The sequence below is a fragment of the Drosophila guanche genome, unplaced genomic scaffold (assembly GCF_900245975.1).
Source record: "Drosophila guanche unplaced genomic scaffold, DGUA_6, whole genome shotgun sequence".
NCBI classification, from domain to species: domain Eukaryota; kingdom Metazoa; phylum Arthropoda; class Insecta; order Diptera; family Drosophilidae; genus Drosophila; species Drosophila guanche.
The window spans coordinates 650,946-664,740 of NW_022995759.1; the positions used below are offsets into that span (position 1 = coordinate 650,946).

Consider the following 13,795-nt stretch of genomic DNA (forward strand, 5'->3'; position numbering starts at 1 on the left):
AATTTCGTTTGACTTGATATTTCAAAACACAAGTAACACACACCTGAAGTAAAATAAAATAAAATACGAAAGAGAACAACAACAAAAATATGTTAGAATAGGTTTTCGTTTAGGTCCGTTTTATTAATCTATGTAAGCGGAGTCTATTCCCGGAATACTTAATCAATTCACACTTAGCACATATAATTTCGTTTGACTTGATATTTCAAAACACAAGTAACACACACCTGAAGTAAAATAAAATAAAATACGAAAGAGAACAACAACAAAAATATGTTAGAATAGGTTTTCGTTTAGGTCCGTTTTATTAATCTATGTAAGCGGAGTCTATCCCCCCCCCCCCCTCGGGCAAAGGAAAAATATAATCCGTGTTTTTTTTTTAATGTTAGTATTTTTTATGTTAGTATTTATTTATTCCGCAAGGTGAATGTCAGTCGAGGTATAAAAATGTTTTAGGAATTAAGTAGAGTTATAAAATTAAAAATACAAAATGTTGAGGTATATTTGAAAATTTGAAAAAAAAAATTAAAATGAAAATTGAGTAGAGCTCCTTAGATTGAGTGTGAAGAGAGAAGTCGGAAGAGTGGAACCAGATGTTTATTAATCGGGAGCGTGCAACATTTTGAACGCTCATGGATGGGAGGGACTCGCAATGGTCAAATAAAACACCGACTGACCCCGCTGAGGAGAGTGCCAACGTAGACGCGTGTAAACAAAAAAAATGAGATCTGTCCGTTACACGCGAGAAAGTGGGTTTTTTGTTAAATCCGTCCATTGGCTATCGGGTCGAACACACCCCTGGCTTCCCCTAGAGCTAGCCGGGAACGATAGACCAGGGCGGCAAAAAGGCGGATCATAACAACACAACTATACAAAAACATGTATTAACAATTAATTTAAATACATCGACCTGTTATTTCCGTATTTTTACTTGTATATAAAATTTGTAATCGAGCTACAATTACAGCTGGAAGTTTCTCAAGTTTTCCGGCACTTTTTCACAAGTTAAAGCATCTAAAAATCAGCCAACTTTGAAAGCTCGCAAAAAACATATGGTACTAGGTAAAAATCTTCTAAAACCAGATTTGTTCTATCTGGATATTGAGGAATCAGAAAACTTAAGTCGCATTCAAAAATTTCACCCAAAACAAATTACATAAATGCCGAAAATTCGGGCTTTTTACCCATAATGCATTGTTGATTTTTATGTAAATAAACTCCTCGCCAAATTGCGCCCACCTCCAAAAAATTGTCGACGTCCTGCTCTTGAAAATGCCAATTTGTAAAGGTTATAGCATTTTTACCGGTACTCAGTCAGGTACCTGTCCTTATTGGTTTTTTTCGAATTTTACATTTGAGATTTTACATTTTTTCTACATCTTTCATCTACATCTACATCGACATAACTTCTCACGCCAAACCGCTCTTTTAGCACGCCCCCTCCCATAGAGCCGCACACTGCATAGGCAATGCAGAGGCAGAGGCCGCACACTACAGAAGCAGAGTGTGAATGAGCGGGAATGAAAGCAGTCTGGAGCGAAAATTCGGTGGCTCTAGCTCTTATAGTCTCTGAGAACTAGCCGACAAACAAGACAGACAGACGGACAGACAGACAGGCTCTATCGACTTAGCTATTGAAGCTGATCAAGAATATATGTATATAGTTTATGGGGTCGGAAACGTATCCTTCTGTGCGTTACATATGTTACATCCACTTTGTGCACAAATACAATATAGCCTATTTACTCTTCGAGTAAATTATGATGGCAGAGCTCTATGTTATCAGCCTAATATAGGTCCCGGGACACCAGGCCATTGAAGGCAACTGCATAGCAGATGTGGACATCCGGCCTTTAGGCCGGATCTGGCACTACACTCCCCCTTAACAAAAATAAGGAGGAAATATGTATGCCAATAGACACTTGCAAGCTCATTATAAAAGAGTACTATACCCTATAAACGAACAACAGATGGCAAATGGTCCCAAGATGTCGCATCACCCGACAAACGTGGCCAGACATCTCGAAAAAGCGCACCGCTGAGCTGTGTAAACTCAGCAGATATAGATGCATCGTAATCATTCCCTCACAGGGCATTGGCTTATAGGCAATCACGCAAATAGGCTTGGTGCCCGCTATAACGACTTCTGTCGCAGCTGTAGAGACGAGGACGAGGAGGAGACAGTGGAAAATCTGTTCTGCTCTTGACCGGCTCTCAGTAGAAGGAGGCTGAGATATCTAGGCTCATCTTTTCTAAACGAATTTTCAGAAATGGCTACTATAGGCCCCAGGAAGATAGCAAACTTTGTAAGAGCATCTGGATGGGAGCACTGCTGACACCATGTCAAACGGGAGGAGAAGAGGAGTAGAGGAGTAGATCCAAGCGGAATCACAACGGGCCTAAGTGTGTTAGGATAACCTAACATAACTCTTCGAGTACTGGGTATAAAAAGGTCACTTTGAGCTACATCTTGAGAATAAGGCTCATGGATCTTTTCCATGGAAACTGCTAATGTATGAGAAGGTGCATTAGCCATGCAGTCTGTCCGTCCTCAGAGACTATAAAAGCTAGAGCCAACCAGTTTTGCATTCAGATGGCTGTATGCTCACACTGTTACAAGTGTATTTAAAAAATGAGCCCCGCCCCCTTTTCCCCATCAAATCCCGAAAAATCTGCTGTATTCACAACAATGAAGATAAAAAGAAACTAAAAACGCCATTCGGTAGGGAATGACCATATCTATCAGATCACCGAATTATATGCAAAATTAGAAAAAACAAGGTTGTATACCTATGTATGTACATATGTATCACACTCAGGTTACATATACAAATATATAGATACAAATGTATGAACGTAAGAATATACAGACTGAGTACCGGGTATAAAAGTTGTTATGTGTACAAAGCGTCTCACAGCGTTCCTCCTTGTTATATTTGTACCTTATTTTTGAAGCAATAATAAAATAAAAATATTATAGCAAATTTATTTATCCATCGGATGAGATTAGTCGTGGCTAGCTTATTCTTCTAAGACGCATTTAAAATTCCGACTATGGACATGGGCTTACAAATTTGGACTGGAAGATATTTGCTTTTAATCAAAGAGAAAGAAGGGACTTACAAGCTTAATTTAACAGCATTTTGAATATTTGAAATTACAAAATTCAAATTAAATAGAGAGGGGTTGCGAGGGTTTAGTTCGTTTTATTCATTATATTTAGAGTATATGAATGTATATTTCGGTATATTTCCGAGAGTTTTGGAAGTATATTTAATCGATAAGTGTGCGGTCACACTGTTGATTACCGGCAAAGTAAAGTTGATCGAGTGTACTAAGTCAACAATAACAAAAATTGTTATATTGGGAAACTTAAGTTTGTATTTATTAAACATAAATCAAGTTACATAATTTTGGTCCCTGGTTCCTGATATGTGTTCTTTTATTCATCGTAATGACCAATTTACAAAAGGCGTGTCAGGATACGGATACTGTCGGAATGTGTACCTAGCAAAACAGTTTTCTAGTGTACATTTGTATGTATTTTATGGATGTCGATACGTACATACACCCCCTCCCACTGAGTGGAATATGTCATGTACGTCGTACAACTAGATTGGCAATTCGCATTAAACGAAAATTTTTAAAGAGCAGGGCGCGGATATAAATTGATTTTCGTAAGGTTGAATTTAAAAGTGCCACCAAAAGACAAAACAGTCGGCCATAAGATAGCATTGAGTTCCATACCATACCCGGGTGAATGTTGGTGTGCGATGGAAACTGTATGTACACATATTGTGTTGTGGGTGTAAAGAGAGGGACAGTTATTGTAAGGGAGGAGCTGTTACAAGGGGTGAGTGACACAAAAGTTGTCGTAAGTTAGGGGTTGGTTACGAGCGGTGCGGTACTTGGTACTTCGGTTGCAGCAGCGCGGCTAAAACTTAACTGAACTGCTTTCTAAAGGAGAAAGGAATTGGAAAAAATGTTATAAAATGTTGACTTAAACTATTTAGTTATCCTAAATGTAAGTATGCACACGGAGGCATGAAAGAAAATATCCGTCCATTTGTATGTATATACATAAATACATATATATATGTATGTATGATGTAGAGGCATCCAATACACCCATATCCCTCCCATAAACATGCCTGTGTGTATACCAAATGCATTTTCTGTCTTTTTGTATATTGCAGAAAATCAGTAAAGGAAATACCAAAACGATTCAAATGCAATTGGAAATGCATTATATTTGAGCACAATACTTATTGGTAAATGTCCTCATCGTAGAAGTCAAGACGTGAATTATTTGTAGAGCATAATGATATGTCTGGAATAGAGAATTAAGCACGAATTTGAATGAATACAATGGCGTGAGTTCCAGTTCTGCTTCGATTTCCTTATCATTATCTTCAAGTTCATCATCGGCAAAGGCATCTGCATCTGCATCATTGAGCTCCACCCTCATCTTGTGAAAGTGGATTCATACTTGGAGGGAACATTAGCAGCTGCCCGCTTTTAAACATTGGCCCTACCGACTTAATCTCTTTTCAAAGTAAAGACCACTCAATTATAAGAATGTCGGCGCAAGTAGCACCAAAGATGTTGAACGATAGTATGCCGGACTCAATTCACAAGAATAATCCTGTACATCATCAAATGTTAGAACAGCGAAAAGTTCATGCGTCGTCGATGCCACTATCCGAGGATCCGCGAACGTTGCAATTGGCGTTGGAACTATCATTGGTCGGGCTAAATGACAATCAACACTGCTATGGCCAACCTGCGCTACCCGTTACGATACAGAACGATTTTGAAATAGGCTCCATCAATGTGGTGCCCGCCATTTATTCTAAAACGGACAACACCCTGCCTTTATCTACAGTATCCGCTTCCGGGCTTCTATTACCCACCGCCGCTGCAGTTGGCGTTGAAGACCGATTAAAAAAGTCCCAAAATATGACCGAATGTGTTCCAGTTCCGAGCTCAGAACATGTTGCCGAAATAGTTGGTCGGCAGGGTAAGTTGATCTTAAATGAAAATAAATATTTCGTAGAAATAAAATATATGGGTGTGTAGCATGTACATACATACATATGTGAGCACAGCCCAAAATATGAGTCCATGAGTTGCACCATCGCAATTCCAAAGGCGACTTTAGGCTTTCCATAACTTTCTGAACTGTTTACGAGTTAGTTTCGTTTAATGAACTAATCCTGTACTAAAAAACCCGTTCAGGTAGATTGTGTAGAAACAGACATTACAGACGGCGCAATGTTTAATTTCTTACCAGATTACAATCAACAGAATGCATTTTGTTTCATAATTACCGTTTCTCCATACTTAGGGTGCAAGATCAAGGCTTTGAGAGCTAAAACAAATACTTACATTAAAACCCCAGTTCGCGGAGAGGAGCCGGTATTTGTAGTTACTGGTCGCAAGGAAGATGTAAACAAGGCAAAACGGGAAATACTCTCTGCAGCAGATCACTTTAGCTTGATACGAGCTTCTCGAAAACCCTCAATTGAGGGTCACAATAGCGGATTGACGGGATTAAATGATTCGGGATCTGGAGCGGGTGGCAGTGCAGGTCCTGTAACGCGAATGCAGTCCGGGCCCCCTTGCTTGCCCGGTCAGGTTACCATACAGGTACGTGTACCCTATCGCGTTGTGGGCCTCGTGGTTGGACCAAAAGGCGCCACAATTAAACACATCCAACAGGAGACACAAACGTATATTGTGACGCCATCGCGCGAGAAAGAGCCTATTTTTGAAGTGACCGGTTTGCCAGATAACGTAGACACGGCCCGGAAGCAAATTGAAGCACACATTGCCCTTCGAACTGGATCCGGAACTGGAAACGGTGTTGGCGGTGTTGGTGCCGGACAAGTATGTGAATCGACCGAATCGCACGACTTTGGGTCACAGCCAACTATAAATTCATTAACACAGATTCTGAACGATGATCTGAACTCGGAAATACTGTCATCCATCTACAAAAGTGTTATCTCGCCTGCTCTGGACTATGGCGATAATGATGGCACTGTGGATAGTCTCAACATGAATGGGGTGAAACTAATGCCGGATCATCATCTAAGAAACGCTTATCAGAAGTCGGAATTAGCTGACTTGGACATGCCACCAATTGCAATGGCCACAGCCACATCGGATAATCATTATGCCGCCAGTGAAGCTCAAATTCCACCAGCAAAAGTTACTAATATGTACCGTATTACGCACAAAACCTTGTCATTCTGTCCACCGATATCCGCATCTATGAATTCAAACTCCGGCTCAAATATACTAACCAGATCATGTTCATCAGCGTCTTCAACCGCTTCGACAAAGAGCACAAACAATAGCGCCAACACTCCTCCAGAACTATTAAATATATGGAAAAATATAAGCGACTCGATTGATGTGGATGAAGGTATTGGGGACTCGCCAAGCATTTGGAATATTCCAGCGAACACTATACCCACCGCACATTGTTCGCCAACAACCTCCATAAGTCCGACGGACTCTCTTTTGGGGCTTGGAGAACACTCAGTAAATCAAAACATTTCTCGCCACGTAAGGGAATCGTCATGTATCAGTCAGCAAAGAGCAGCGTCAGTTCAATTCCAACCTAATTCCATCGCCGACAAATTAACTCTGCAACGCGAGTGTTTTGTGTGCAACGAAAACGAAGTAACCACAGCTTTGGTGCCATGCGGCCACAATATGTTCTGCATGGACTGTGCCAATCAGATCTGCGTTTCCATGGACGCAGCATGCCCGATATGCAACTCAATTGTTTATCACGCGATGCGTATTTTAGGCTAAATGTGCACAATTTTAAACAAAAATGGTTTCTGTTTAATCATTGATCTATTTGAGGAACAACCCAAGCTACTTCGAATTTTTTTTTTAATATTTTGTAAATCGTTTGATTTTTTATTAATTTTAAACATAACATAATCTTTCAAAGTAATACTCATTGCTTTTTTGTTATATACACATATATGCTCTGATTTTTGCCAGCAGCTTGCAACGTTCTCATACAATGCATAAATTGTGAATCTGGATTATCTGCAGGGTCGACACAGTTTGATTGACCTTCTTTCCGCCTGTGATCCTCCAAGATCCGATCACTTATCGAAAAAAAAATAATTCTTAGATCAATCTTTTTTGTGGCTGCTACAGAAAGATCGATAATCAATGTGCTGAATACCATATCACAAAGAAAATGATCAGAATTATTGTTCGATATTTAATTCCACCTTAATTTAATTTTTTGCGTATGTGTTTTTATACTTGGTACTCAAAGAGTAAATAGGGTAAATTGTATTTGTGGGTAAAAGTGGATGTATGTAACGCACAGAAGAAAACGTTTCCGACCCCATAAAGTATATATATTCTTGATCAACTTCAATAGCCGAGTCGATAGAGCCATGTCTGTCTGTCCGTCTTGTTTGTCGGCTAGTTCTCAGAGACTATAAGAGGTAGAGCCACCGAATTTTCGCTCAAGACTGCTGTATGCTCAATAAACCGCTAAGGTACAGATGTAGTACTGAGTACCGGGTATGAAAGTTGTGACGCGTAAGAAGCGTCTCACACGTCCCTTCTCGTTATTCTTGTGTTTTGCACATTGTCTCATTCTTCTTCGTTCATTGTGCGGCTCTAGGGGAGGAGGCGAGCTAAACGAGCGTTTTGGCGTGAGAAGTGACGTAGACGTAGATGACATATGTCGAAAACATGTAAAATATAACATTTGAAAAAAAAACCGCTAAGGTACAGATGTACTACTGAGTACCAGGTAAAAAGTTGTGACGCGTAAGAAGCGTCTCACACGTCCCTTCTCGTTTTATATTGCAATATATGTTTTAAAAAGAAAATATATGTTAATATACATATGTACATACAAATGTATGTAAGGGTGAATTACCTTCAATTACCAATCAAATACTTTTCAGTGTTTCGAAACGATTTAAGTGATTAGCTCTAGATTTTGATGTTTAACATATTCTATGATAATTTTTAAGCGGCAAACATACATACATACATGTATTCATACATATGTGTTACACAAATAAAAATCGTTAACGGTATGTAATTCACGCATTAAAAAATATAAAAAAAATAAAAAAATATAAAAATTAACTTGGGGTCTAAACACTGAATGTACGACACTAGTTTACAGAAAGGAAGTAATACAAAATAAGTTGACTGATAAATAGGCATAAATATTAAGACCAGCACATATGCATACATAGATAATGTCAGACACAAATATCATATAAAATATTATATTTATTTATAAATATGATGTATTGTATGGATGAGGAAAATGTGACAACTACCTATATAAAGCTTACGATTAATGTGAATAAAAAGACTTATATATTTATAGTCAATCATATTTAATATTGAAAATACAGTGTCTATTGCGCAGTATATTAGACAAGTTAATTACATAGCTACATTTTCTGACTCCTGTTCTGTTTCCAAACTACACTTTTGTTAAACATACTAAAGTATGAACATTTTAAGATTACATTACCCAAGATTGTAGCAATACATATGATATCTAGTCCACATTATCGTAATAGAGGCTGTTTTTCTCTTAGTTATTATATATGATTTTAAAACCAATTTTGAAGGTCAAAGATACAAACGAGTGAGACTAAATAAAGTTTATTGAACGCGCAAAAAATACATTAAGCATTATTAAAAATACATCACATTTAAATAGTACAATTTAATTTATTATATGAATCATACAAAATGTATGAGTATATGCATAGCGTATATATGCATACATACATTTTATATGATTTTACATAGTCCTAAAATAATATTCTTCGTAATATACACAATACTAATGTAAGACAGCAAAGTACGTTCCCATAAATACGAAATTGCAGTATTTCATAATTAATTATCTATCTAATTATCCCTATTTGGTGGGGAATATATAGTTTGATTGTTATTTTTATTTTTTAACCAACACCAATGACTGGGCCAAGCAATGATTCATCAACAGATTAAATTAGAAAATCTTCAGCCATATTTTCATATATTTGTTACTGTTAGATATTTAAATTAGGATTCGAATTTTATATTTATATTTTTAATCAAACTTTCCTGATTTGTTTGTCACAGCCACTGACTTACAGGTTGAGCAGAGTCACGCTGACACAAAACTGCTAGTCAAATTTTTAAATTATAAAATTTTAAGAATTTCGACAACAATTGTTTCTGAAAAAATACAATCTCTGCAATTTATAATCGATTAATCATAATAATAATTATAACTATACCCGGTAATCGAAGAGTTAATAAACCTTTTTGTCGAAGTATGTAATAATACTTTCATACTATATTTCCGTATTCAGCGTACTCAGCCATATTCTGATTGAGTATCGGGTATCAAGTAGTGACGCTGCTTCTCACAACGTATTTACTCGTTATTATTACAATGAATTGATTAGAAATTGAGTGCTGAAATTAAGAAAGTCGAAATGTATGTTAGGTAGCAGCCTTTTTATACCCGGTACTCGAAGAATAAATAGTGTTTATTGTATTTGTACGAATAACGGTTGTATGTATCGCACAGAAGGAAACTCTGCCGACCCCATAAAGTATATATATTCTTGATCAGCATCAATAGCCGAGTCGATTGAGCCATGTCTGTCTGTCCGTCCGTCCGTCCGTCTTCTTGAGCGCCTCGATCTCAGAGACCATAAAAGCTAGAGCCACCAAATTTTGCATTCAGACTTCTGTATGCTCACACTGTTACAAGTGTATTTAAAAAAAAGCCACGCCCCCTGCAAAAGGGCGAAATCCTCCCAAAACATTTCTATCAGATCACCGAATTGGGACCATATGGACCATTTTTATAGCCAGAATGAAGAAATTAATATGCTGTGGCTAACGGAGCGTGTTGGTGTGAGAAGTGTTGTAGATGTAGATGACAGATGAAGAAAAAATTTAAAATTTGACAAAACATCGCTAAGGTGCAGATGTAGTACTGAGTACCGGGTATAAAAGTTGTGGTGCGTAAGAAGCGTCTCACGCGTCCCTTGTCGTTAAGCTTCGAATCAAACAGGTTTTAACGATCGATTTAGGTCTTTAAAATTGTTGAAATTAATTTGTTTTTTTAAAAATGTTTGTTTTATAGGTTACAACTTCTTCATCACATAACATTAGTATCTTAGATCTGGTTGTATTTGAAATTGTCCATTATCAAAAGCTAATAGATTCAGGGTATAAATGCACTTACGTCTAAGAAATATTAAGCTTTCAAATTTGATTTTATCTTGTGTTTTCGACAACGCACTGTAGGGTCTCAGTCGTTAAGAGGTGGCAAAAGTCGAACAATTTTGGAAGGCTTCGGATGCAGGCGAATCTTATATATAATTTTCCAAGGCTTTCAAAACTGAAACTAAAAAAATAGGTTTTCGAGATATGAGCACACAAAGTTGACAATTATTTGTAAACACATTTATTCAACTTTTGTTCACATACTGCATCTTTCAGGTAGAATATTATCTAAACTATGAAACGTATGAATCAGTTGTTGGTGTTTTTTTTTTCTAGATATACATATGTATATACTTAATAAAACCCCGGTCAGTTGCATGTACAGTTTAGACATAATTAATTTTTTTCAAACCATCTAGTTTTTAGGCTGCCTTTAAACTTTGACTTGATTTTAAACAAATGTATCCCTAGACTTTCCCTTAATTCTGATTTAGTACATACTGCCACCAATTTTTAAACACCAGTTCCTTCCATCTTTTATATTTAATCATACTCAAATTCGAATAGTTCCCTTTCGTATTATTTTTTTGTGATTAGGCCATAACTACAATTAATTTTCAATTTTTTTTTAAGGTTATACTTACATGAGTACATATGTATGTCCGTACATACTAAATTGCGAAAAAAAATATTTTTTTACTCAGTGTATAAGGTTTTACATTAAACTTCTAATAGGGGCGGTTAGTATATTTACAACGAATATTTTACAAATGTAAACGGGAAAAGTACATATATAAATCAATAATTTAAACATACATATTATATATAAAAATATATATATATAAATATTTATATTTAAGATTAAGTAAGTTGCTCCTTTAAAAAAAATATATACATATATATTAATTATCCGTATTGTGTTCGAGAAAAGTATAATATCTTAAAAGTACATTTCATAAATCGACTTTAATCGGCTTACTCTTTTTACAGATTAGTAACCAACCAAGACATTAAGACGAGAACCTTAACTTTATATGAGAAATGAAATATATATAAAAATAAAAATATATACATAGCAATGTATCTTTAACTGGTTATATAATAAATTTTTCGGAAAACGCGTTGACTTCTTTTAAAACCACTACTCACAGCATTTGCAAATGCTTAAGAGGGTTTCATTTCATTATTTTGCAGAGAGTTGCGGATCGAGGAATATAAGCAAAGAATTAATCTTATATTACTAAAACGTCGTTAGCAAGCTAGTAGTCTAGAAATAAAATATGTTCAGCATCTGCTGGTCCGCACGTGTTTACTTGCTCTCCAACGGCGTTCCTAGTGATCCGAATTTATCTTCCTCTGGCTCGTAATTATACCCGGTACTCGAAGAGTAAATAGGGTATATTGTATTTGTACGAGTAACGGTTGTATGTAACGCACAGAAGGAAACGTTTCCGACCCCATTAAATATACATATTCTTCATCAGCATCAATAGCCGAGACGATTAAGCCATGCCTGGCTATCCGTCCGTGCATAAAAGCTAGAGCCACCAAATCTTGCATCGAGACATGTATGCTCACACTGTTACAAGTTATTTTTTTATTTCTCTTTCTTTTTAGTTACAATCTGTCTGTTTAAACAATAATTCAATTGTATAATTAATATTAAATTAACAGAAATATCAGTTTTCCAATGAGCACTGCTATTATATATAACATCTTTTCAGTTTGTTGGATTTATCTATCGCGGAGATCGCGAATGTGGTATCCTTTCAGTCTTCTCACTGTTAAGCTATTGTCTAATAGACTTAAGGCTAAATTATTTTAGTGTTTGTGGAGTCTGTCGATGTATTTCTTATTAGTTTTATTTATTTCTTCTTTAATGGTTGGAATATTAAGATCTTTGTGGATATTTGCATTAGATACGTTAAAAGGAGCATTGACAATGTGTCGCAAAGTTTTTGATTGGTAACGCTTAAGTATCTCAATATTTGAGTTGCTAACAGTCCCCCAGGGCTGTATAGAATAGGTCCAAACAGGCTTCAGTATGGATTTGTAGAGGCGAATTTTGTTTTCTAAAGTGGTTTCTGATTTTCGGCTTATCAACCAAGACATTTTTAGTTTTTTAAGTCTGAGTTGTTGACATTTTGCTTTAATGTGGTTTTACCATGTTAATCTGCGGTCGAGATGAAACCCGAGATACTTCACACAGGCACTTTGTGGAATTGGTGAGTCGTTAAGTGTAAGATTTGGGCAGTTACCTGGTCTTAATGAAAACGTTATTTGGACGGATTTCGGGAAGTTAATTCTAATTTTCCATCGAAAGAACCAGTTTTCAATTAGGCTTAGCAAACTCTGCAGGAGTTCTGAAGCTTCATATATAGTTGTGCTTGTGGCTAAAACGGCTGTATCATCAGCATATGTTGCAAGACATATGCAACATATGACTGACGTGTCGGCCGTATATAGGGTGTAGAGAGTTGGTCCCAATACGCTTCCTTGTGGGACGCCTGCGTTGATGAGAACTAGTGATGACGTATCGTTTTTCTACTGCACGTAAAATCATCTTTTAGTCAGATATGATTTGCCATTTCTTTATCTTGTACAATAAACCTTTGTGCCAGACTCGATCGAACGCTTGTTGACCATCAAGAAATGCAGCAGTGCAGTATGTTTTGTTTTTAAATGCCGAGACTATATCATTAATAACCCTCTGACATTGCTCAAGGGTCCCGTGACCTTTCCTGAATCCGAATTGGTATTCAGGAAAGATGGAAAGTTCGTCCAAAATTGGCAACATTCTCTTCAATAGTATTTTTTCAAACACTTTCGAGAAAATTGTCAACAGACTAATGGGACGGTATGATGTCAATTCCGTTTCTATTTTGTTTGGCTTTAGGATCCTAATGATCTCTGCACATTTCCATTGACTTGGCAAGATGTCTAGTTTGAGAATCGCGTTAAATACAAGAGTGAGAAACCGAATGCATTTTGGTGGTAAACTTTTTGAGGTGATGCCGTCTATGTTATCAGGGCCTGGTGCTTTTTTATTGTTCAAGCATTTGATTTCTGTCATACTGTCATACATACACTTCTTCATATTTAATGCTTTTAATAGGCAAGCTCATTTTGCAGGGTTACTCAAGGAATGTTTCTACTTCAGTCTCTGTTATATAATTATTTATTTTGTTTGGCTGAAACACAGAATGCATATGTTGAGCAAATGCTTCCGCTTGTTCATTATTAGAACTACACCAATTTCCGTTGCTTTTGCGAATATTTATGTTTCTTTTAGCTGGTTTCGTCAGGTATTTAGTCGCCATAGGTTGTATTCATTGTTGCTGGAATGAGGGTCTAAGTTTCTCAGATACGCAGCTAGAGATTCATTGCGTAAGTGTGACAGCAGTTGTCTAAGCTCAGATGCAGCCTTATTGTATAATCTTTTGTCAGCAGGGTAGTGAGGTTTTTGCAAGCGTTTACGCAGATTCCTTTTATTTTGTATTTTTTGTCGAAGTTTGGATGAAAAGTACAATTGATTTGGTTGTTGATGATT

The 13,795-nt window shown here is 36.7% G+C and overlaps 1 protein-coding gene across 4 annotated transcripts; it reads left to right on the top strand.

The window, feature by feature from the left end:
* Window positions 1-3,301: 3,301 nt before the first annotated feature.
* LOC117590673 (RNA-binding protein MEX3B) lies at window positions 3,302-7,292 on the top strand. Of its 4 annotated transcripts, none has more exons than XM_034283549.1 (4): window positions 3,324-4,024; window positions 4,197-5,020; window positions 5,348-5,889; window positions 5,953-7,292. In XM_034283549.1, exons 2-4 carry the CDS (start codon window positions 4,579-4,581, stop codon window positions 6,823-6,825), a joined length of 1,857 nt encoding a protein of 618 aa, XP_034139440.1. In that variant the 5' UTR covers window positions 3,324-4,024; window positions 4,197-4,578; the 3' UTR covers window positions 6,826-7,292. The 4 variants fall into 4 exon arrangements, with proteins under 4 accessions (XP_034139437.1, XP_034139440.1, XP_034139439.1 ...); XM_034283548.1 differs by having other exon boundaries at window positions 4,197-4,373; window positions 4,434-5,020; window positions 5,348-7,291; XM_034283546.1 differs by having other exon boundaries at window positions 3,302-3,376; window positions 5,348-7,291.
* Window positions 7,293-13,795: the final 6,503 nt, after the last annotated feature.

Excerpts from the sequence above, each read along its gene's own strand:
- LOC117590673 (XM_034283546.1), top strand. The coding sequence starts at position 4,579 with ATGTCGGCGCAAGTAGCACCAAAGATGTTGAACGATAGTATGCCGGAC. Across the intron at positions 5,021-5,347 it reads CGAAATAGTTGGTCGGCAGG|GGTGCAAGATCAAGGCTTTG; the intron begins GTAAGTTGATCT and ends CTCCATACTTAG.